The 25024-nt window shown below is 41.3% G+C and overlaps 1 protein-coding gene across 1 annotated transcript in view; it reads left to right on the top strand.

The window, feature by feature from the left end:
- CCDC146 (coiled-coil domain containing 146) overlaps nt 1–25024 on the top strand; it is a 115935-nt gene that overhangs the window by 45651 nt on the left and 45260 nt on the right. Inside the window, exons 2-3 of the mRNA XM_006882601.1 lie at nt 16286–16368; nt 19603–19812. Coding sequence (XP_006882663.1) covers nt 16286–16368; nt 19603–19812 — 293 coding nt within the window. The remainder of the gene's footprint in view (nt 1–16285; nt 16369–19602; nt 19813–25024) is intronic.

Raw genomic sequence — 25024 nt, 5'->3', positions numbered from 1 at the left:
ACCCTTCAAGGACAGACTTGTTTGTTCTCCTGGCAGTCCATGGTATAATCAACACTATTCTCCAGCACCACAACTCAAAGGCATCAATTTTTCTTCTGTCATCCTTAGTCATTGTCCAGTTTTCTGATGCATAGCAAGTAATTATGAAGACCATGGCCTGGATCAGGTACACCTTAGTCCCCAGACTGAAATCATTGCTCTTCAGTACTCTAGAGAGGTCCCTAACAGTAGACTTTCACAATGGAATTAATCTTTTGATTTCCTGACTCCAGGTGCCAATAGTGTTAATTGTGGAACCAAGCAAGCTGAAGCTGCTAACAATCTTTATCTCTTTCCTGTCTATCATGAAGCTATCAATTGGCAATTGGCCAGTGGTGAGAATCTTTGTTTTCTTGATATTGAGCTTCAATCCATGTAGAAGACCACAGTCCTTGACCTTTTGCAGCAAACACCTCATGTCCTCTTCAGTTGCAGCAAGCAAGGTTGGGTTACTACATAACACAGATTGTTGATGAGTCTTCCTCCAATCCTAATGCTACATTCCTCCTCATCAAGTCCAGCCTCCTGAATGATCTGTTCTGCAGATAGATTGAAAAAGTATGAGGATACACTACATCCCTGACCTACATCTTTCCTAATTTTGGACCATGAAGTGTTTCCTTGCTCTCTTCTGATGACTGCTTCCTGGTCTACGTATAGGTTTTGCATGAGCACAATCAAGTGTTCTGGGATTTCCCATTCTTCTCAAGGTTAGTCACAATTTGTTATGATCCACACAGTCAAATGCCTTTGCATAATCAATAAAACACAGATACACACTCTCTACTTTTGGCCAAGATCCATCCAGCATTGGTTATGATGTTTCTAGGTGTGCACTATGGTAGCTTCATTTATTATATTCCTTAAATATTTTTGAATGCTTAAGTGCCAAGTTGTATTCTGAGTGATCAGGATACATGAAATGAACAAAAGAGTAAGAAATATTCTGCTCTCAACCTTGGATTATAAAAACACTTCTGAAGCATAAAGTAGGAGATCTAACATTCCCCAAGTTCTAGACATACTATACCACCATAGTATGCAAAATAGCTTAGTACAATGACAGACACATAGACCAATGGAATAGAATTCAGAACTCAGAAATAAATCCATCCACTTATGGGTAGTTAATCTTTGGCAAAAGATCACATGGGGGGCGGGGGGAATGTTACTCTCTCAGATGAAATATTTTCTGTGATTTGCATTGGGGGTTTTCGATTTAGTCCCTATTTTCATTGTTGTTGTGTTTGGTTACAGTTGGCTCGGTTCTGGCTCATAGTGTATCCTAGGTAAAACAGAACAAAATACTGCCTAGATCTCCTCCCAATCACTGCTTGAGTTTTTTTTTGCAACTACTCCATCAACCCATCTCCTTGAGGGTCTTCTTTGTCCATAGGGTTTGCACTATTGACCCAAAAGTGTGTCTCTAGTGAGCAGTCTCCTGCTATTAATATTTACAGCTTCTGAATTCGGACAGAGAGTTGTTGTGTGTCAGGTTCAACTCCACAGCAGTGAGTTTGAGTTTTGGGCTACTTTACCAAGTATGATGTCTTTCCCCAGAGACTGGCCTCTCTTAACAGTGTGCCCAAAGAATGAGAAATGATGTTTTTCTAGCCTTGACTCCAAGCACTGCATTTCTTTCAAGATAGATCAGTTTGTTCTTTTGACAAACAAAGCAAAACAACCAAAAAACTTCTTAACTTACACCATGAATTGAAGGCATCCATTTTTCAGTCTCTTTGATTCACTATCCAACTTTCACATGCATAAGAGGCACTTGAAAATACATAGCTTAGCTCAGGCATACCTTACTCTTCAAAGTGACATCGTTACTCTTTTAAAGAGATCTTTTGCATAACATTTTCTAAATGCCATTTGATTTCTTTACAGCTGCTTCCATGGGTGTTTATTTAAGGTCCAAGTAAAATGAAATTTTTACTATTTTAATCTTTCCTTCATTTTGTCATGGGGCTGCTTATCGCTCCAGTTTTGAGAATTGTTGTTGTGCTGTATTAAATTGTGATTAATAATGAAGGCTGTATGCTTTGATCTTCAAGTGCTTCAAGTCCTCTTCATTTTCAATGAGCATGTGCATAATTGCAGTTTGTTAATGAGTCTTCATCAGTCCTGATGGTGCGATTTTCTTCTTATAGTCGAGCTTCTTGAATGATTTGCTCAGCATACAGATTTAAAAAGTATGGTGGAAGGATACAGCCCTGGTACACATCATTACTAATTTTAAACAACACAGTACCTTCTCACACTCGTCAAATAATTAGTCTACAGAGTGGCAGCAGCATGGGGATGCCTGAGTCTGGCCTCTATTAACTTCTCAAAGGTAAACAGTCACCATCAATGATGTACATCCACAGTACGAAATTAATTCTATAAGTTAAACATGCCCTCCATGCTTCTGCCCTACTTCTACTAGTTCCAGCTGTACTGCTGTACGATAGGATCTAAAATCTGCAGAGATGTCTTAGAACTATACTCATCGTAATGGGATTTATTAGGGAAGTTGACAGGTTACAATTCAGATTGGCAACAGGATACAGTTTCTCAGTGCAGATAGTTGCTCAAGCATCACAGGCCCTTTTAGCTTTAGCCTCACAGCTTAGATCACTGTTACAAACTTTCCCTGGTCTTGCTAATTATGGCATCTTTCACCTAATCCTATAGGAAGCTTCAGTAAAGGGCCCTGGCTCTGTCCTCTGCTGTGGCTGCTAGTGCTATTGTGCGGATGTCAGTCTGACTCATGCAGGAATCTCTGCTCTCAAAGGAAATGTGATGCATTTTCTGCCTCATCTTCCTTGCTGGTAGTGAGATTCGCACCTTTCCTACAAAACTTGCTCAGTTTCAACTTGGTAGAATAGGAAAACCAATCAATTCCATAAAGATTAATTTATACACAACCTATTTCAATTGATGCCTTTGAGCTGTGGTGCTGCAGAAGAGTATTGAATGTACCATGGACTGCCAAGAAAACAAACAGTCATCCTGGAGAGGGTTAAACCAGGCTGCTCCTTGGAGGCAAGGATTCTGGGGCTTCATCTGACATACTTTGGACATGTTGTAAGGAGGGACAGGTCCTTGGAGAAGGACATCATGCTTGGGAGGGTGGAGGGACAGCGCAGAAGGGGAAGACCCTCTGTGAGGTGGACTGATTCAGTGACTGGGCTAATCGGGATGGGTGTGTCAGAGGCAGTGCAATTGGCACAGTACAGAGCAGGGTTTAGGGCTGTTGTACATAGGGTCGCTATGAGTCGCAAGCAACTCCACGGCACATAACAACAACAACAACAACAACAACAACAACATTTCAAATGCCCATGTAGTCATTTGGTCGATGTCAAAGCTGATGGCTAGGAATGCCATTTTTAATCATAAACTCATTACATACGAGAGCTGGGCAATGAATAAAGATGACAGAAGAGTTGATACCTTTGAATTGTGGTGTGGGAGAACAGTACTGAATAGCTCATGGACTGCCAAAAACACAAACCGCTTGGAGAATATAAGCAAATATGGCTTGGTACAGCCCCTGGGCCCCTTGGAAGCAGAGATGATGGAACTTCGTCTTGCATACTTTGGGCATGTTACTAGAAGAGGTTATTTCTTCAAGAGAGGCATGATACTCGGTTAGATGGAGGGATGGCAAAGGAGAGGAAGACCCTCACCAGGTGGGTTGATACAGTCACTGCAGCAGTGGGTTGAGGGTATAAGCGATGGCGAGGATAGTGAGGATGGCACGTGATAGGACAGGGTTCAGGTCTGTTGTTCATAGGTTCTGTCACTGTGAGTAATACTTGACTCGACCGCACCTAACAACAACAACATGATCCCACAAGTGCTTGTTGTTCCAGGTACAGTTTCCACATCACACAGCTAAGTACTCTGGAATTCCAATTCTTTGCAATGTAATAATTTGTTACAAGCCACCCGGGCAGAGGCTTTTATAGTCAACAGAGCATAAGTAAATATATTTCTGGTATTCTCTACTTTGATCTAAGATCCAGCTGATGTCAGCAGTCATGTCCTTCCTTCCACATCCACCGCTGAGTTTAGTTTGAATTTCTGGTCCTGCCTGTCAATGTATTTACTCCACCTGTTTTGTGTTGTTGGGGGTTCCCCCCCTCCATTAACTTCAGTAAGATTTTACTCATGTGTAATATTAATAATATTGTTCTTTAATTTCCACATTCTATTGGATGATATTTCTTTGGAAAAAATATAGACAGGGGTGCAACAAATACGAATCTCTTCCTGTCAGTGGGACAGGTAGCTCCCTTCCATATCTCTTGGCATAGATGAGTGAGCACGTCTTGTGCTGCATCTGTTTGTCGAAACATCCCAATTGGTGGTCTGTGAATTCCTGGAAAATTGTTGTCAGTGCAGCTTGAAGTTCTTCCTTCAAGAACCATCAGTTCTTGACCGTATGGTACTTCCTGAAATGCTTGGATGCTCACCAGTTGTTTTTGAGACAATGACTCAGTGTGTTCCTCCTGTATTATTTTCATCCTTTTTGCATCATTCAATATTTTTCCCACAGAATCTGTCACCATTGCAAGTGAGGGTTCCATTTTTTTTTCCATTCTTTCAGTTTAAGAAATTCTCAGGATGTTCCTCCCTCTCAGCTTTCTAACTCCAGGTTTTGGACATTACACTCTAATTCTTGGCTTTTTCTTCTTGAACTGCCCTTTGGAATTTTCTCAGCTCTATTATTCCATCATTTCTTAATTTTCTGTTAAATTCTCTACATTATAAAACAAATTTAAAAGTCTCTTCTGATAGCTATTTTGGTCTCTTTTTATCCCCCTGTACTTTTAAGATGTTTTGCTTTCTTCATATATGATGTCCCTGATATCATCATACAACTCGTCTAGTCTTGATTCATTAATATTCAGTACATTAAGTCTGTCTTGTAAATGATCTTTAAATAAGATGGGATATACCCAGTCCCAGCAGGAAGCAGGTCATCACCATGACTTGCATCAAAAAAGGGGTCGAAAGAGTGGAGGTTCTTGGTAGCGGACATATGATACTATTCCTTTTCCTCGGTGGAAACAGCCTGCGGAAGGCTGTGGTGGTGGGAGAAGGCAGGCAGGGGGGACGGAATGTCGGGAAGCGAGGGGGTTCCAGGGGGAGGCAGCTGAGTCCTCGGTGGCAGCTCAGTGATTGGGGCCAGGGTTGATCATGAATGTCCTTTTTGATGGTGACCGTTACGGTATTCCTCTTTAGTGTGTCGTTCCCAGCAAAGTAGATGTCTGCTTCAGAAGAGCCAAGACCAGTTCATTTCAGTGCACAATGCCTAGGCTATCATCCTTGATGTATTTATTCCATTTCATTTTAACAACTTAATGTACCTTCCACATTCTTACTATTAATGAACGTTTGCAGCTGATTTTCCTCATTTGGGGTCATACCACATCAGTAAATCAAGAACCCATCAACAAATCAGGGTCTTGAAAGGTTTATTCCATGCACATGGTTGAAGTAGGTCCTACTTTAAGGAGACAGCTCTCCCTTGGTCTTAAGAGTGCCTTCCAACCTGAGGGCTCATCATGTAGCACTGTGTCAGACAGTGTCCACTGCCGTTCATGTTTTCACTGGCTAATTATTTCAGAACTGGAAAGGCGCTTCCTTTGTGTGCCTCACTGGCACTGTCCACCACGGATAAGCTTGTTGTTTATTTGAAATACTGCTGTTGTACCTGCCAACATCATAACAATGTGCAAGCCACCACAGTACAGCAAACCGACAGATGAGTGGTTGCCTGTTTTCATGGTAAAAAATTTTACCTCATAAAACGTAATGGCTTTTATCCATTAAAAACAAATAATAAAAAAATGAAATTTTATAAAAATAATTTTCACTTACAAGGTAATCAAAACAAGAAAAAAATACTTAGGGGTAAATTTAACAGCAACTAAACGGCTTGCTCAGATATCCTCTAGCAGTTGCTACTACCACAAGTTCAAAGTTTTGGACCCACCAGCTATTCCATAGGAGGAACATGTAATGGCTTGCTTCCCTAAAGATTTACAGGGAGCTCTGGTCGAGTGATAAGTATCTGTGCTGCAATCTCAAAGACACATGGTTTGAATCCACCAGCTGCTCTGCAGGTGAAGGGTAGGCAGTCTCCTCTTATGGAATTACCTGTCTCTGAAAACCATAGCTAGAGCGCCAGCTCTGAATCAGTTCCATCTCAGTGGCACAGCAACAATAACAACAAAGACTTCGGGCTTTTGAAACCCTTTGAGATCGTTCTAGTTCTGCTGGGCCCTGCAGGGGTGCTATGATTCATAATTAACTTGGTAGAAGAGGGTTCTTACCAGTGAATTAGTAAAAGTGAAACTCAAACATCCCCATTTTGCTCGAAGGCTTCTATTTTATGGTAGCAACAAGGAAATTCAAACTGCAACCTTGGTTTTGGTTCTTTTTTCAAGACTGTTTCTGTGATTAGCCCTGAAAGACTTCATTGTCCATCCGGTCTCTGCCTAGAGGAGAGGGAAGTGAAGGAGCACCCCCAGTGCTGGTGCCAGGGCTCCCCTCCACCTCCAGCACCCCCTGCTCATACCTCCACACTCACTACACTGTTAGTTATGAATTCACACTCTCTACACAGAAAACCCACGTTCAGTTCCTTGTCCCTTTTCGCTGACCGCATGAGCAGACACTGCTCTTGTGTCAGTGGAGGCTGTGTGTTGCTGTGATCTTAACAGGCTTTAGTGAGTTTCCAAATGGAAAGGATTGAGGAAGAACGGCCAGGAATCTACTTCTAAAACTCAGCCAGTGCAGACCTTATGGAGACCACAGTGGCCTAGTACGCAACTTGTCATACTGATGGTGCAGGGTTGGGCAGTGTTGCGTTCCTTTGTGTATGGCATGGCCATGACCTTGGGGCTGACTCCATGGCAGCAACAACTAGCATGAACCCTGGGATGGACAAAAACATCTTCCAGACAGGACAGTGGGCATCAAGGGCCCCAAGCTTTCTTCCCTTAATAGAAACCTCACAAACAAGGGCTGGGGTAAAACAGCTGAGAGTGGAGGTACTGCACCCCTCCTCTGAGTCTGGGAGGGAGACCTTGGAGGAAGGCAGCCTCTGCTCCTTGGCCACTGGGCCCGGACATCCAGTCTGCTGTTCTCTGGGCTGACCCCCACTTACAGTGACAATGGATGCTGGTTCTGTAAAATGAACAATTGGCCAACTGTGGACATCTTTATACATTTATAACTCTGCATCAGAGTCCCTAAGGACCCTGGCTCCATTTCCGGTTTCTCAATCCCTAAACCTCCCCTAGGAGCCCTAAGTGGTTAAGAGTGTGGCTGCTCCACAGGGTAAAAGATATGTTCATTTGCTCCTGCAAGATTCTGGTTGTTGTTAAGTGCCGCCAAGTTGACTACAGCTCGTAGCAACCCTGTGAGCAGCAGGTAGGAACCTCGCTCTGTCTCGCACCGTTCTCACGAACTGCGTGCTCCAGCGCACGGTGGTTGTCATCACATCAGTCCATCTTGTTGGGAGTTGTCCTCTCTTGCCAACTCTCTACCTTCCCCAACTGTTAAGTCCTGGTTCCCCCTGAAAATAGGCCCAAAGTAAATGAGCCCCGGCTTCACTATCCTTGCTTCTAAGGAGCACTCTGGTTGCGCTGCCTCCGAGACAGGTTTGTGTGCTCTGTTGGCAGTTCATGGGATATTCAATGCTCTTCTCCAACACTGTAACCCAAGGGCATTGTGCCTCTGGCCCCTTACTTCTCAAATTCCTGTTTTGTGACTTTATTCATTCCACTGGATTTAACCTGGCTCTGTTTCTGGGCTCTCTGATTATCTTCTAACTCCTCTGTGAATGCCCTTCAAAATTCTAAGCCAATTAAGTGCTTGGCTCTTACCCATCTGGATTTCTGTCTGACTAGTTTCCTGCCTCCTAGGCCTACAACCTCTCCTAAACTGCTGCCATTTCTAGCCAGAATCTTTGGAGGTCTGGGGAAAATAATTTTAAACAAGTGTTAAATGGTTATTAAAAGTTTCAATCATGTGCATCTCCACTGTGACAAATGTTAGTCTTTTGAACAGTGAAGACTGTTCATTGGCATGTATGTGGTTAGGCATGCTTTTTAGTAATTTGGCCTCTCACGTTATCTTAGAAGTACTCTAACTTAACTTGGAAGTCTTACATATATATGGCTGATCACCTGCTTTACTGGTCCACAATGCCCATCGCATTTGATACCTCCACTCTTGGGAGGTCCTGTTGGCCTCTTTGTGGGTTTTTCCTCCTATTCCTGTGGTAGGCCACCAAAGGAGCACCAAGCCATCTGTGGAAGATCATCCCCAGATCCTTCTGCTCATCCTGTGAGCTTTGCCAACCTCACAGAAGGAAGAGAAGAAGCTGTGGGGGAGGCAGCCAGCTGTGTGTGGCACAGTCTGTGCCGTTCTAAACGTATTTCATGACCAATGCTCAGGCCAAGCTGCCTTGTTCAGTTTCTCTTCCTCCCCCTACCTTCTTTGATGGATAAATTCAAGTGCAAGTGAGAGAATCAACAAGAATTCTTCCAATTTAAATCACTGGTTTTAAGATAAATTTAAATCAACAAGATTTTAATGCATGTTGTTGAGAACAAGACACCAAGTTACATGCCATGGCTCAAGGATAGACTATAACAATGCTTTCATCATCAAATAACACACAGTCTAATGGAGAGGACATGTCTAAACATGTAATGATGGCAGCTTGTGACGTGTACAACAATAGGTGGCCTAGTGGTAAGCTGCCCTGCAATCCCAAAGACATGCAGTTCTTCTCCAGCTGCTCTGTGGATGAAGGATGGACCGTCTCCTCCTGTGCAATTTACTGCCTCTTTGAAAACCTGCTGGAGGCTCAGCTATGGGTCTCCTCCCAACTCAATGGCACACAACAACAAGTACCACAACAACAATATTATGGAAGCAGTACAGAAAAAGAATCTATTCCGTCAGGAAGTGTCATTTGAAAACTCCACAGGTCATGGCCCTGGATATATTTTCAAAGTAGGGGTGGCCTAGAGTAGGTAGCTGTGCCACAGTCCCAAAGGCATACGTTTTGATTCCACCAGCTGCTCCACAAGAGAAGGATGGGCGATCTCCTTCTGTTTTATTAACTGAGCCTGAAAACCCACCAGAGGGCCAGCCATGGATCAGTTCCAACAACAACAATAACAAGAGTCCTCCAAGTGGGAAAGACAGAGATGAAATTGTGGATAAGGGAATAGAACATGCTAAGACATGATGTGGTATGGCTGTAGTTTTCTACTGATGCTGTAATACATGATCCTCAGTTTATCAACTTGAGCAACAGATTTTATCTTACAAATTTCCAGATTAGGAGCCCAACATGGACCTCACTAGGTAGGTCCTAGTCAAAATACAGATAGAACTTCATTCTTTTCTGTCGGTTCTAGGAAAGAATCCTTTTCTTCACTTTTTCCAAATTCTAGAAGCGCCCCATATTCCTTGTTTTGTGGACTCTTTCATATTAAAAACTAGCAGTGGTTAAAAGTTGGGTTTTAAAGGTTTAAGGGTTAGAAGACAAGCCATTCTCACACATCAAATCTCTCATTTCCCCCGCCCCCCCATCTAATCTCTTTTACCTCACTGAGAAAGAGTCTCTGCTTTTAAGTAGTCACATGATTAGGGCATGTGTAAACTCCAGTCCACATACCCCACCTCTACGTGCACAGCCTGCCATTCAGGCTACTTGCTATGCATCTGGGAGCTGGACAAAAATAAGGATGACAGAAGAATTGATGCCTTGGAGCTGTGGTATTGGAGAAAAGTGCTGAACATCCTATGGATGGCCAAAAAAACAAACTACTGTGTCTTGGAGAGGGTGCAGCCAGAGTACTCTTTGGAGGCGAGAATGATGAAGCTTTGCCTCATATACTTTGGGCATGTTGTTAGAAGGGGCTTTTCCTTGGAGAGGGACCTGTTGCTTGGAAAATATAGGGTCAACAAAGGAGAGGAAGACCCTCAAGCAGGTAGATAGACACAGTAACTGCGGCAGTGGGCTCTTGTGTGTCAGGAGGTGTGAGGATGGCACAGGATAGGACAGGGTTCAGATCTGTTGTTGATAAGGTTGCTGTGGGTCATACCCAATTTGATGCCACCTAATAAGAGCAGTAGCAATCATTTCTGCAAGGGAGCTTTTTGGGCTTAGTAATAAGGAACTGAGCTGCCAACCTAAAGGCAAGCAGTTTGCATTCACCAGCTGCTCTGCAGGAAATAGATGGACATTCTCCTCCCTTGCTATTTATTGCCTCTGAAACCCACTGGAGGATGAGCTCTGAGTGAATTCTGGCTCAATGGTACATGATAACAATGATCATTTCTGCAAATCCCCTTTATCTTGTAAGAGAACTTATTCATAGGTTCTAGGGTTTCATATCTGGGGATCTTTGGAACACTCTTCTTCTACCTGTCATAGGAAATAAACTTGGCATTACAGAACTGCAATGATTATGGGAAATTTGGAGACAGTGAAGATAATTTTGAAAAGAAGGGAGCTGATTAAAAAATGAAGAATCTTGAGAACCAAGTTAGGGAAGCTCTATTGAAGGCAATGGGATAATACCATGTGACAGTTATGTTTTGGATGAAGCACTCTGTAGAAACCTGGAGAACAAATTCAAGGGAGATAAGACCTTCAGACAGAGGTATTGATTAGTAGGCCAGTCTTATTAATACATCATGATGTTTATTTTCAGCAGTAAAAGATTATTGTAAGGGAGGTGAAAATGCTGTCACATTTACATGACAGAGTATGCCAGTCATTTCTCAAGATGAGATAAAGTTTGTAAGTGATGTCACCGACACAGTAAGTTCTTGAAGTATTATAACCATTGTTACCTTGAACAGATCCTGGTTGTTCTTCACAGACATCTAATTGTTTCCTCATGCTACTCCCCTTTCAGGGAAGTTCACTTGGTAAAAGTTCTTAGTGAGTTTTTACTTTCCCTGGAATGTCCTAGGATTTCAATTTGTGACATTTTTTCCGTATTATTACATGCTATCCATGAATCATGAACTCTCGTTAAACATTTATCTCTAGAGTAAGTATTTCCTTCCAGTCACAGTTACCACAGAGGCAAGTCAGAAATACAAATATCTATTGTGAAATCTTATTTGTGAATGCCTGACATTATATCTAACCTTTTATTGTGCTCTGATAATATAAGATTGGGCTCTCTGTTATGTTTCTTAGAGAGTGCATTTTTAAAACATGACAAATTTTACTTCTATACTGGTGTCATGTAACCATCTTTTCCACTCCTTTTTATTTTTTTCTTTCTTTTATTTTTTTTTAAATAATTTTAATGAACATTTACAGAGAATTTGGATTTCCATTCATTCATTGCTGCACTTCTCTCCCTGCCCAGCCCTCTCCCCCTGCCCCCCAGTTCGCTCCTCTCAAAAGTAAAAGAAAGACTCCCTCCCTGGTACACAATCCCCCCGCACCCCTCCCACCGCCCCAAGTACATTCCACTATGCAACCTTAATTGTGGACTCTTGTGATAACCATAATACCCTATTATACATCGCTTTTAAATTATTCAGTCCCTCAGCTGTTTCAGTGCAGTATACACAATTTATCCAGTTTTTTTCAGTCTTACCCCCACCCTGATATCAGTCCCATTTTACAGCAGTGGCACCATGCAATATTGTCCTTTTGCGACTGAGATATTTCACTCAGCATAATGTCCTCCAGGCTCACCCATTTTGAATAATATTGAATGAGTTCCTTGTTTTTCAATGCAGCATAGTATTCCATTGTGTGAATATACCACAGCTTCTCTATCCATTCATTTGTTGATGGGCACCTGGGTTGTTTCCAACTCCTTGCTATTGTGAACAGAGCTGCAATAAACATGGGTGTGCATATATCTGCTTGGATGTCAGTTATGGTCTCTGGGATATATTCCCAGTAGTGGAATTGTTGGGTCAAATGGTATCTCTATTTGCAACTTTTTGAGAAAGCTCCATACCGCCTTCCACAGTGGTTGCACCATTTTACACTCCCACCAACAGTGAATAAGGGTTCCAGTTTCTCCACAACCTCATCAGCATTTGTTGCTTGCTGTTCTGTTAAATTTTGCTATTCTGACTGGGGTGAGATGATATCTCATAGTTGTTTTGATACTCCATTTTATTTTTTATGAATGATATATTTTAATCTACTAGAACTAATTCGAAAGTTTCTAACCAAAGGTAAACCTGCTTAAAAGAGACAGCCTCATTTCCTCAAAAAGCTGAATATAGATATTCCATATGACCCTGTGATTCCACTGCTAGGAATATAGCCTGAGAAAATTAGAACTGAGACACAAATGGAAATTTGTGCCCAATGTTTATAGCAATGTTATTCATAATCATAAGAACATGTAAATAATCCAAATGTCCAACACAGTAAAATAGGTTGAGAAATTGGGGAACAGTCACACAATGGAATATTATGCAGCACTCAGGAGTAACAGTTTTGAAAAGTACTACATGACTTGAGAGAGACAGGAGAGCATTATGCTAAGTGAACTCAGTCTCATAAGGACCAATATTGCATAAGACCATTATTGTAAAAATAGAAGGATAACTAATAAAACATGTGTGGGGCTCCTAGAGGGGAAGGGGTGGGAGCAGAGGGGTGAGAATGGTCAAGGGTAGATGGATGAGAATTACAGGGACACAATGTGGTGGGTAGAAGGAGGTGGTAAAGAAAATAGGAAGGATCTTTCAGGGACCTGAAAAGGCGGGGTGTGAACATAGTTCAATGGTGATTTTCTAAAACACGATATATGAGAATGATTGTATGAAACACAATGTGAATAAAGCAAAGTGGAACACAATGTATATGAACTTTTGTGTGCAAACCAATATAAAATAAAACTAAGAAAAAACCCAACAAAACAGGCTACTATTTAATAAGGCAGTTCTGGTGGCTGAGTGGTGGAGTTGCAGTGCCAACCCAAAAATGTGAGGTCTGAATCCAGCTGCTCTGAGCAAGAAAGATGAGTAATCTCCTCCTGTGCATTTACCTCCTCTAAAAACCCGCTGGAGGGTCAATTATGAGTCAGTTCTGACTCAGTGGCACATAACAACAACAACTATTTGATAGGCAGACCACTTTTTAAATGAATGTCAACATCTAGCTTTTTTTATTCTTTTATCAAAATGTTAAAATCCATTCTTCAGTTTAGTTTTATCTCTTCCTTTTTTTTAATGTTGCAAATTTAAATTTTAATTTGTTCTCTAAACTCACAACTTATCGCTTATTTTTTTTTTTAAGAACGTCTTTTTAATAAGGGACATCTGCTTGCTAGCTAAAAATGGAGTTTGTCAAATTATTTTTCTGCACATTTATGGGTTTTTTTTTTCCTGTTTATACACTGTAGACTGCAAAGATCTATCAGACGTTTTACTCTGTAAGCTTTCTCTACAAAATTTTAGATGTGAAAGACAGCATAGACCGTGGAATGGTAAAGACAGCAAAGGGCGAAGGAAACCTCACCAGTCTTTCTGCCTTTTCTGTGTCCAAGAAAATGCCTTCGTGGAGCCTTGACCCACCCTCCATTGCACTTCAAACCTTGGTAGTTTAAGCCCACTGCCACTGAGTTGGCTCTGACTCATCGCTACCATCCCTTGGGTTTCCAAAGCTGTAAACCTTTACTGGAGGAGCCTGCCTGTCTTTCTCCTGCAGAGTTGTTAGTGGATTTGAACTGCTGATCTTTCAGTTAGTAGCCTGATATGTTATACATCATGGCACCAGGGTTCCTTTGTTGGTTTCAATTCAGGGCAAATACAGGCAAGCATTCACTAAGCCAGAGCTAGAATCTGGCTGTAAGTGCAATTAAGATTTGACCACAGCATTCTTCTATCTCCAGATTTTACTCTGGTGCTCCATTTTTCACAACAGTTGTTTTACAATATATATTACTAGCACTTTATTTGTAAAAACAAGATTCATTCAGACAAGCAAAAATTAAAAACCATTACTTTCTAACTACCCAAAGGAACTTTTTTTTTAGAATGACATAATTTAATCAGATAGCAAGGACATTGTTAAATATACAACTTTCCAAAGTAATATTAAAATAACTTAAATATTTTACATGCATATCTAAGATAAACAAACAAGCAAACAGGATACAAGATAAGCGTCTCTGAGCAGAGTATAATGTTTCTACTTCACTTTGGAGTGCTGTTGCAAGTTTCTTGTTTTTGTTGTTAAATCCCCACCTCACCCCCATGTACACTGTGTTTCATACAATCCTTCATCTACATTGTGTTTCATACAATCACTCATATACACTGTATGATATATGATTACTGTCTGTTAATACCTGCTCATCACCACCCCATCTCCTTCACCTCTCCATCAGCCCTCCAAACCCTTCTCTTTTAGTGATTCCCACCCTCCCGCCTTCCATCCTCTCTTCTCTTATAATTTCATTTCTTCTTGAGGCTGTGGGATTAATTTGTTGCTCTTTTTCTGTTTAATAGAAGTGTTAAATTATTAATTTTGCTCCCATATTTCTTAATTTTTTTTCTGTGTTTGCCTATTGCAAAGAACTGCTGTCCTCGAGGATTGCCTTAGCTGTATCCCAGAGGTCTGGATATGTTGTATTTTCATTTTCACTCTTTCCAAGGAACTTTTTAATTTCTCTTTTTATTTATTCTACAGCCCAATAGTGCCAAAATAAGGTATTATTTAGCTTCTGTGTGTGTGGCTTTGTATCCTTTATCCTCTTGTTAATTTTTAACTTTATGACATTATGGTTTGAGAAGCTACTTTATATTACTTCTGTGTTTTTTTAGTTTGTTGAGACTTGCTTAAGGTTGTAATGTATGATCAGTTCTGGAGAAAGTATCATTTGAGAGGAAGTAAATTGAGTTTTAGTTGAGTGAAGAAATACATAGTTTGGTTCTTCTGCATCTTTATTGGGTTTCTTTGGAGTCAGCTGCTGGTCCTGTGGTGAGGACATTTGTTTTCTTGATGTTAAGGTGTAATCTATACTGAAGGCTGTAGTCCTTGATCTTCTGCAGCAAGACTAAGTTGTTGTTATTGTTATTGTTGTTGATTGCCGTCAAGTCAAGCATGACTCATAGCGACCCTATGAACAAAAGGCCTGATGCCTTCCTATGAATATCGTCATTTATCAAAGTTCATAGAGATTCTGGAGGCATGTTGTTTAGGAAGTGGGCGCCACTCCTGCTTCTAATCAAGACTAAGTAAGACTAAGATTGTTACAGTGATTCAATCAAAAGATGCTCTGACTTGGATTAGTAGAATCATGGAGAAGAAAATGGGTGGATTCAAGATATATATTCAAAGTAAAGCCAACAGGATATTCAAACCCAAAAATTGTCTGTTTAGTTATACAGAATGGTATTATTATACGAACAGTTCAACATAAATGTGTTCATTGCATTATGGTTTCTATAAGGTATCATTATAGTATTTTAGATAAACATCTGTTAAATATGTGTCACCTAATTCAAAGAGTAAGATGAAAGTTTATTTACCACTACTAAAAAGAAATAGTATTTGTTTGTATACAGGCTGAACATCTGTGCTTCTTTGATAGTGAATAGAGAGGCATTGTGGTGTAGACAAGTAATCAATGGAGTTGTATAGATAGGGTTTTTTGCTTTGTTTTGTTTTGGTTTTGTATATCATTTTTTAAAAATTAGATCAAGTTTTAAATCCTGACTCAGACTTTGATAATGCTGTGTTCTTAAACAAGCTGCTTAACTTCTCTAATTTTAGTTTAAAATTAAGAAATTAAGAAAATAATCCCTACTTCACAAATTTTTTCCAGAATTAAATAACTGATGTCTGACACTTGCTCATAATAAGTGTCTAATAATTATGAATTTTTTCTACTTATAGTCACTCTAGTTACCTCATTATTCAGATAATTTCCTGAAGTTATTTTTTAAAATTAGAAGAGACCTTAACAAGCATTTGAATCCACTCAATTTCTCAATGAAGAAATTTGGTCTATGAAGGTGAAAAGCCTGGCTTACGAACACAAAACTTGCAATTAATGAAATGATCTTACTCCAGACATCCAACAGCTTTCTAGTAGACTACATTGCCTCATATAGTTCTCTTATAATATTGAGCTAAGAAGTTGTTTAAGACATCCACATAACCGTTCTCTCTCCTGTTTAATTGTAACATTCCATGACTAATTGTCATCTATGTTCTCTTTGCTAGTTACACGCTATGGGGAAACTTCCTGGTACACGAATGGCAGAGTTAAAGGCCAAGTACACTCTACTGCATGACACTGTGATAAGGTATGCTTGTTAGCAACACAGAGAAAACCTTCATTCACCACAGTTAACTTTTTAAGATCTCTGGTGGGATCAGTATTGGCTTGTTTTACTCCCAAACGGCATGTCCTGGGACAAGGATTTGAGTCCAAATAACTCGAGAAATTGCCTCAGAAACTGCTGTGGAAGAGCAGAGAAGTGGGGTAAGAAAAGTTAGTTGATTAGGTGCCCTCAAGTTGACTGCAGCTCTGAGTCATCCTAAGAACAACAGACTGAAACCTGGCCCATCCTGTGCCATCCTCAATCGCCACCACGCTCAGTCCTGTTGTTGCCGTCACCGAGTCAGCTTATCTCGCAGAACTCTTCCTCACTGAGATGGGGAAGGGAGGAGAATGGGGGAATCTAATGAAGTGTGTGTTGGTCCAGGGGTTAACACTGTGGGTACCTGGGACTGGGCCTCTCTGAAGACCCAGTGAATGACTGTAGGACACACCTCAGACTTTTTTGGCATTTGAGACAACTGTGATCCTGCTCCTGCTCCCAAACATATCAGCCCTTGGCACAGCTTTCTTGTTAAGCAGATTGCCCTTTGAAAATACCCAGAGAAACTTCAGGTGTACATGACCTCTGCCCTGTGAAGCTGCAGGTGACGTCCAGAGTGGACCCAGGCGCCTAGAGTGGCAGTAGCTGCTACAGAACAAGGTTCGTTTCCCCCATCTTACTTCACCGCTCGGAGATGTAGATCCCATGACAACTCCAGCCTGGACCTGCTGATACCTTTTTACCTTCCACCCTGGGCTCCTCATCACAGCCAAGGGCCAGTCAGAAGCACATTTGAAGAACCGATTTACAGTCGTTCTAAGTCATCCCGCTCTAAGCCGGCAGAAATTAAGAGGGAAGGAGGATGAAGCAAGAAGGGGGAGACTGTTTCACTGCTATTTCTCACCCCTCCTGGGCTGTATTCCCCCTCCCCGTTACTCAACCTTCATCTAAATCTCAGAACATAAGGCAATGGGGAAAGAATCCATTCTGCTCCTCCCAGCACCTTCTTCCCAGAGTCCCCACCTTTCTTCTTACTTGTCAGGAGTCAGCTAGCTAGCTTGAAGACTGAAGTAGGACAGAAGAACGAACATCTGGGGAAAGAGCAGAGGAGAATCCCTGTGCAGAGTCCACTCACGTCCCACTCCATGTTTACTTGAGTCCACCGCAGTGCCCCCAGAAAACCTATGCCTTGGCTTCTCTTAATCCCCATCTCAGAGGCAGTTTAGCCACCCTCCTAGCTGAGACTCTGTTCTGCACATTTGGGTCTGCCTGCCAGCGTACTTTTATCTTTCTCAAGACTCAGAATCTTGGAGGCTTTAGACAGAATGTCTAGGGTACCTTTTTCAATATTCTTTACACTCTTAACTGAGAGAACACTCCATAGAGCTCTCAGGGAATCCCTCTAAGCCTCATTCCAGATACAGTGATAATACAGTCCCCTTCACATAACTTCAGCCCAGATCTAAGAGTCTTAGAGCGTGCATCATCCTTCCTGGCCCACAGCTTGACTCCCCGGACCCTCGAGCACAGAGAGTAAGTAATACAGTGAGCAAGGCCATGATGTTTTCCTACTCCTAGGTATCTAGGAAAAAAATTATTAAATCCCTCTATAAATCACACTTTACCTCCTCTTGATCTCGTAGTTCCCTCTCTTCAGTTGTCATCAACACCTGTCTCTGCTTCCTGACGGAATGTGAAGGCATAAAGCAATGCCGTCTCCATTCCTGCACCTGGGACAGCAGCAGGGCAGATATATAATGGGGACACTGAACTGAAACAGACTGAATTTTCCATTAAAACTCATTATAAATTGTTAAGATTCTGTTATGCTGACACTGTTTCAAGAACATGCAGGTAGATTGGTGTTTGTGTTTTGGCTGGGAATCTGCCACCTTGCCCACTTCGTTTCTGTGAGAAAACAGTGTATCACATATCAATTCCTTAGGACCCTATAGTTGAGGAGAATTCCAATAAGGGGATAGAATAAGTTTAGATGGACAAAGCATATTACCACCTAAGGAAATTAAAAAACTAGAAAGTAATACTAACTTTTCACTAGTGGAAATGATACATGTTGCCATTGTATTATAGTTGATGTTGCTATTTGGTACCTAGCATAGTTTTTGCATAGTTTGTCCAAATAAATCTTTCAATGGATGCCAACAAGCAAATGACTTCTTTTTACAAAAGCCTGAAAAAATCAAACTGGTAACGTCAGTCAAGGCAGGCTTGGGCAACTCTTTAGATATCTGCAAAGGAACTGAAATCCAGGTATCGAGGTGAAGACTTGTAAGACAAGTACTGCAGTGTGGGGGGCAAAAGAGAGTATTGCTTCTCAATGAAAGGGCAAGGGCTTTGCTTTTGAATAAGAGAGGTAGCTAGTATGAGCTGGTTGGGTATCTGAGTGGAAAGAGGAAAAAAAATCATAGCCAGACTGAAAAATTGTTGAGTAGGTTTTAGAAGATAGTGAAGATTTAATCAAATCCTATTTCAGTGTTCATTTAAATTTGCCTCCTGGTAGATGCTTAATCTGTCCCCAAATTTATGTGCAGTCATAGACTGCGAATGAGACTAGGAGTGCTTGCTCCTGGGACATTAGAGTCTATCATTAAACAAACGTAGAGGTTGAGATGAGAAATACATATTCTTTATGTTCCTATATTTGTAAGGAGTTTCCCCCAACTAATAGTTTCTTGGTAACATGGATGTGGATACATTTTTGTCTTCTCTTAACTCACGAGGATTTCTATCATCATGTCAGAAAAGTTAAAGAATCAGAGACTATGAAGATTAGTGTAGAAAGATCAGAATAGTTAAAGAATCCGAGAATATGAAGATAAGTGTAGAAATCAAGGAGGAACCCATTCTTCCCCTTGTTGTACTTTGATACAAAGAAGTTCAGATTATTCTTCATCAGATTCATCCTGGTTTTGTGCCTACTGTCTTGATCTAGACACCAGTGGAATCTGAGATTCCAGGTACCACATTAAGTCTGCCTCCACTCTCTTAGACTGGAAGCTGCTTGAGGACAGGGACAGAGGCCTATGTGTGGTCTCTAACATGGTGCATGGCACAAAACTGTTCACAGAATTGAAATGAACCCAGAAAGGAAAGAACAGGGCATAGCTGTAGGTGAGCTCCCTGCCCTCTCGAATAGGACCTAGTTCTGAGAGCATACCCATCTCCTCATGCGAATCTCTGTTTTTATTAACCCAGCACGCAGGAGTCGGAGGTCCAACTACTCCAGGATGCCAAACGTTTCACTGCACAGTTAGAAGAACAGCAGTTTCACCTGCAGCAAGCAGATAATTTCCCAGAGGCTTTCAACACAGAGGTCTCCAAAATGAGAGAACAACTCCTCAAGTACCAAAACGAATACAATGCAGTGAAGGAAAGAGAGTGTCACAACCAGTACAGATTAAACAGGTAAGCGCACGACTCTCTCACGAGCACAGAAGGCAGACACAAGCAGAGCTGTTTGCACGTAAAGCAGACAGTGAGTGTGAGCTAGCACCCTTAAGATGATTGTCAGTCTGGTTCTTTCTTTTGGTCCCTAGACTGAGCACTGGGAAAGGAAGGCTTCATGACTTCAGAAAAGAAAAAAGCTCAGGTGGCAGGCAGTTGCTCTTAGGAAACAGAGCTGTGTTTTCTGTGCGTCAGGGAAGTCATAAGCATTGGGACAGTGCCAGTGGCTACCCTGGAGAAATCAAGGGCTCTGCACACACTCTCCCCTCACCTCTGTCCTGAATGTGGCCCCATATCCTTCTTTGTAGAATCACGTCACCTGTTTACGTGGTGATTATTTTTTTTAAGCTTTTTGTTGCAATTTGAGTGAAAGGTTACAGAGCAAATTGATTTCCATTTACCAGTTCCTGTACATTGCTTAGTGACACTGAGTACAGTCTGAATGTTGTAAAAGCACTTCTTGACACTTCCTCTCTTGTTTCTGTTTCCATTCATCCTTCTTCCTGTCCCTTCCTGACTTCTGAGCTTTGACCCTGGGGCAAATGCTGCCCTTTAGGTGATCCAGGCCATCAGGGAGAAATGCACTACATAGAGCAGTCAACCATATGGCCTGGATCACCTAAAAGGCATTATCTGCTGTTTGAGTTTCAGGGGTGATTTCACTACCAGGATTGAGGGGTGACTGGGCCATAGTCTTGGAGTTCCACCATTCTCTGTCAGACATGGGAGCTTGGTCTTTTTTATTATTTTAAATTTTGTCCGTCATTCCCCCACCCCCACCCCCACACTGTATCAGGGACTGTCTTGCGATCCCTGATCCTTTTCGGAGCAATCCGCAGTAGGGCCCAGCACCAACTACTTCTGTTCTCAGAATCGTGGAGATTGAAGTTCATCTAGACCTTTAGTCCTTTTTACTGACAGTCTTTGATTTTCTTGACTCTTCTTTGCCCTAAATGGGAAAAGGCCAATAACTGTATATTAGATGGTGCTCACAAACTTCTTAAACCCCAGCAAACAATGGAAAAAATGAAAACTTTAAAGTCATATATTTTTAGGAGAGTTTTTTTGGCTCAAATTTTAAAATTTATTATTATTATTCTTTTAAAAACTGTGATTTGTATGAACATTGAAAGAGAAAATTGATATTCTATTTAACCATTGAAAAGTATATTTTCTGAAAAGAGAAGAAAAATTTGGCAAAACAAAGCATATTTGTAACATTGTTGTCTAACCTTTTGGTTTTATATCTGGTGGATTCTTACATCTGCTTCTACATTTTGATCTGTTTTGTAAATGTATCATGGAGTCTTTGGAAGATTCCACCATACACTCTGCCATTGCTCGCTCTCCAACTCTCTAGGAGTTTTGAAATTGAACTTTTTACATTTGAACCCACAGTACAACAGTGATTGAATTTTTTATGTGATATTAGGGAGCTCTGGTGGCCAAGTGATAAGAAACTGCACTGCAGTCCCAAAGGTACACAGTTCAAATCCACCAGCCGCTCTGTGAGAGAAAGATAAGCCATCTCCTGTGTGGCTAACTGCCTCTGAAAACCCACCAGAGGATCAGCTATGGGTCGGTTCTGACTCGATTGTTCTCAACAACTCCTCTCTCTACAGTAGTATGTAGGACCTTGTCTTTGTAGACTATTCTGTGTCAATTGCTTTGATGTCCCAATTAAAATTAAAAAAATTTATTTAAAAAAAAGTTGTTGTTGTTGTGTGCCGTCAAGTTGGAACCAACTCATAGCTAACCCGGTAGAGAGTTTTCGGAGTCAGTAAAGCACACAGGAGGAGATTGCCTATTTATCTGCCCCATTCCAATCTCCATCTGGTCATTTTGGAATTTATAGTTAGGTGTTTGGTCTACATTGGGTTAGTTTTTGTTTACATGGTGTGACATACGGATCTGGTTTCATTTTTCTTCAAGTGGATAGCCGAGTTTGCCAGCACCAAGTGTTAGATTCTCTCTTCCCCATGTAATGTGTTTCAACCTTTGTCAAGTCAGCTGTCTATTGGTGGGTGGATTTACTTCTGAGCTCTCAGGGCTGTCTCAGTTTAGTGTCTGTCATTATATCCAGGTTGCTTGTTTTTCTCCCAGCGAAAATACACACTTTCCAAATACATGAACTGAAGGTCACTGCAACTCACTCTATCTACTTCTACTCTAGGAAATCAACTTTACTCTCCTGTCACTAAATTAGTCCTTATGCTTGAGGAAGGAAGTTACATCTTTTTGGTAAACACAAATCACATCTAGATGGTATCCTCTAGTAAACTAAAGCAGAAGAGTATTGCTAAAGTTGTTGTCATGTGCCAGTGAGTCAGCACTGACCCATAACTGACCCTCCAGAGGGTTTTCAGAGGCAGATGGTGAAGAGTTTGAGATTGTTAACAGCTTAAGTTTGATTGGATTCACAATCACCACTCTTGGTACCAGCAGCCAGGAAATTAAAAGACTAATTGCATTGAGAAACTCAACTGTCAGAGACCTCTCCAAAGTACTGAAGAGCAATGATAGCATTCTGGAGACTAAGGTGCACCTGATCCAGGCGATAGTCTTAGCAATTACTTGCTATGCACCAGAGAGCTAGTCAATGACTAGGAATGATAGAAGGAGAAGATAGCCTTCACGCTGTGGTTCTGGAGAAGAGTATTGAATATACCATGGACTGCTAGGAGAACAAGTTCGTCCTAGAGAGGGTGAGACCAGGCTGCTTCTTGGAGGCAAGGATTCTGAAGCTTCGTCTGACATACTTTGGACATGTTGCAAGGCGGGACCAGTCCTTGAAGAAGAATGTCATGCTTGGGAGGGTCCAGGGACAGCGCAGGAGAGGAAGACCCTCGATGAGATGGATTGGTTCAGTGACTGGGGTAACAGGCATGGGTGTGTCAGAGACAATAAGATTGGCACAGGATAGAGCAGGGTGTAGGGCTGTTGTATATAAGGTCATGATGAGTTGCAGGCGGCTCAACAACACATAAGCACAACAAATCACAAGGGAGGAGATTGCCCATCTTTTGCACACAGAGCAGCAGGAGAATTTGAGCTTAATGTTTGGGATTGCAGCACAGCTTGTTACCCCTAGGCCGCCAGAGCTCCCTAATTAGACAAATGTATTTCTAAAATCTTCTCTAACACTAGCAAGCCAATGTAAGAGTTTGTTCGGTAGGTCACACTATCTAAATTGAATTTTAAAATGGCAGCGTTTCACATTTTGTGTAGAGGCATGCTGTGTGCTATGCCTGGATGCAGGCATATGCCGTTAGAGGTGACAGAAGTACTTTCTGTAACTATTTTAAGAGTAAAGAGATTTCTGATGATACAAAGGTGATTCGGCCTCACCCAGAGGTAAAGAGGCCTCCTGAGTGTGACCTCAGCAGACCTTACAAGCCTTGTGTCTGGAATCCTCTACTTGGTTTCTGTTCATTCTGGTGAATTATATTCTGGGGATAAAAATCCGAGTTCCCGTCTGTTTTTCTATCTAAATTTGTTTCAGGCTCACTAGTGAGAGCTATAAAAAGAAGACTTGGCTATTTCTGTGCTCTGTAAGCGCCCTTTCAGCTGAGAAAATAATGCAATTAAAACAATTGGTGGTTGTTCATTAGCATTGAAAATGTGAATGCTTGACATTTCCCTGAAAGGTTAAGGGGACCGTAAGGCAGCTGATATTGAAATTGTTTAAAGTTTCCAAGTAGTCCTGCCAAGGAGAAAACAAAAAACAAAACCAGAACTATTGGCTTTTAGGTAAAGACAGGCAAACGGTTCTTTCTGTGACTTGGGTTGTTTGGGGGCAGGGTTGTGGGGGGTGCAGGAAGGTGCACACTGGCCCACAGTGAACAAGGACATTCAAAATGTGTGCTTTCAGAAAGATTTTGCGTGAAGTATATTTTTACTTTATAATGTATGGCACATGAGCTTGAGTGGACTCCCTTATGGTCTTTAGGTTCGACAAGCTTGTTTCTGTAAAAGAATTGATGGTACCAAAAGAAGAACCAGGAAAGAATTACAGGCTGTATGTTTCAGTGACTTAACAGACTTTGTCTTGCACAGTTCAGAAACAGTTCACCCCCAGGAAAGAAAAGTACTTTAGATATTTCCACCCCCACCTAAAAATAAAGACACTAAAATCAGTGAGGAAAAACTATTCATCCAAGCACACAGATGATGCTTGTCAGATCAGTACAACACACTCTCATTTTATTCAGGGTGTAAATAATAGAAGCTCGAATCACTGGCACTCCCATTCTAACATCTTGAGGGATATCTGAGTCACTGGCACTGCTAAGTGCACCTTATTGTTCAGACAATAGATAGAGGCAGTATCTAAGGTAATTTAGATGATTTCCCCCCTCTTCTTTTCATATCCTATAAACTAAAAATTCTAGAGGTAAGGTACAATTGCTGGCACTTAATAACTGGATCTATCATTTCCATTTTGAAGTTCGTATCCATTGTTATCCTCTGAATAAATACACAGCTGAGGAAAGACTATATTGTTGTTGTTGTTGTTGTTGTTATGTGCCATCGAGTCGCTTGCAACTCATAGCAACCCTATGTACAGCAGCCTCAAACTCTGCTCTGTCCTGTGCCATTCGCACTGTCTCTGATACACCCATCCCGGTTACCCCGGTCACTGAATCAATCCACCTCCTAGAGGGCCTTCCCCTCCTGCGCTGTCCCTCCACCCTCCCAAGCATGATGTCCCTCTCTATCATTGTATCATGTATCTCTCTTTCATGGATCTATCATTTCCATTTTGAAGTTCGTATTCATTGATATCCTCTGAATAAATACACAGCTGAGGAAAGACTGTGTGGCCTATTTAAATAAGTACATTAGCTCCAAAGTAATTAAACTAATGCTGTTCAAGGTCTTATTTAAACAAAGTAGAAGTCATTCTCTTTCTAAAGATAATATATTTTCCCGTATTCAACGTTTTCTTTACCTTGACTTTGACTTTGTTACTTTTTTTTCTAATTATTATTATTTTCTGTGTGTGCATACCGTCAAATTGGATCTGACAGGTACAGGAGGAGATGGCCCCTCCTTTTCCAGCAGAGCATCGGGTGGATTCGAACCACTTATCTCTGGGATTGCAGTGCAGCTTCTTGCCACTAGGCCACCAGAGCTCCCCATACTTTGTTACTTTTTTTTTTTTTTTTTACTT

Source organism: Elephantulus edwardii, unplaced genomic scaffold, assembly GCF_000299155.1.
Source record: "Elephantulus edwardii isolate Elephantulus edwardi_28Jun2011 unplaced genomic scaffold, EleEdw1.0 scaffold00022, whole genome shotgun sequence".
NCBI classification, from domain to species: domain Eukaryota; kingdom Metazoa; phylum Chordata; class Mammalia; order Macroscelidea; family Macroscelididae; genus Elephantulus; species Elephantulus edwardii.
The sequence above is the reverse complement of the archived record's forward strand: the minus strand, read 5'-3'. Positions and strand labels throughout refer to the sequence as shown.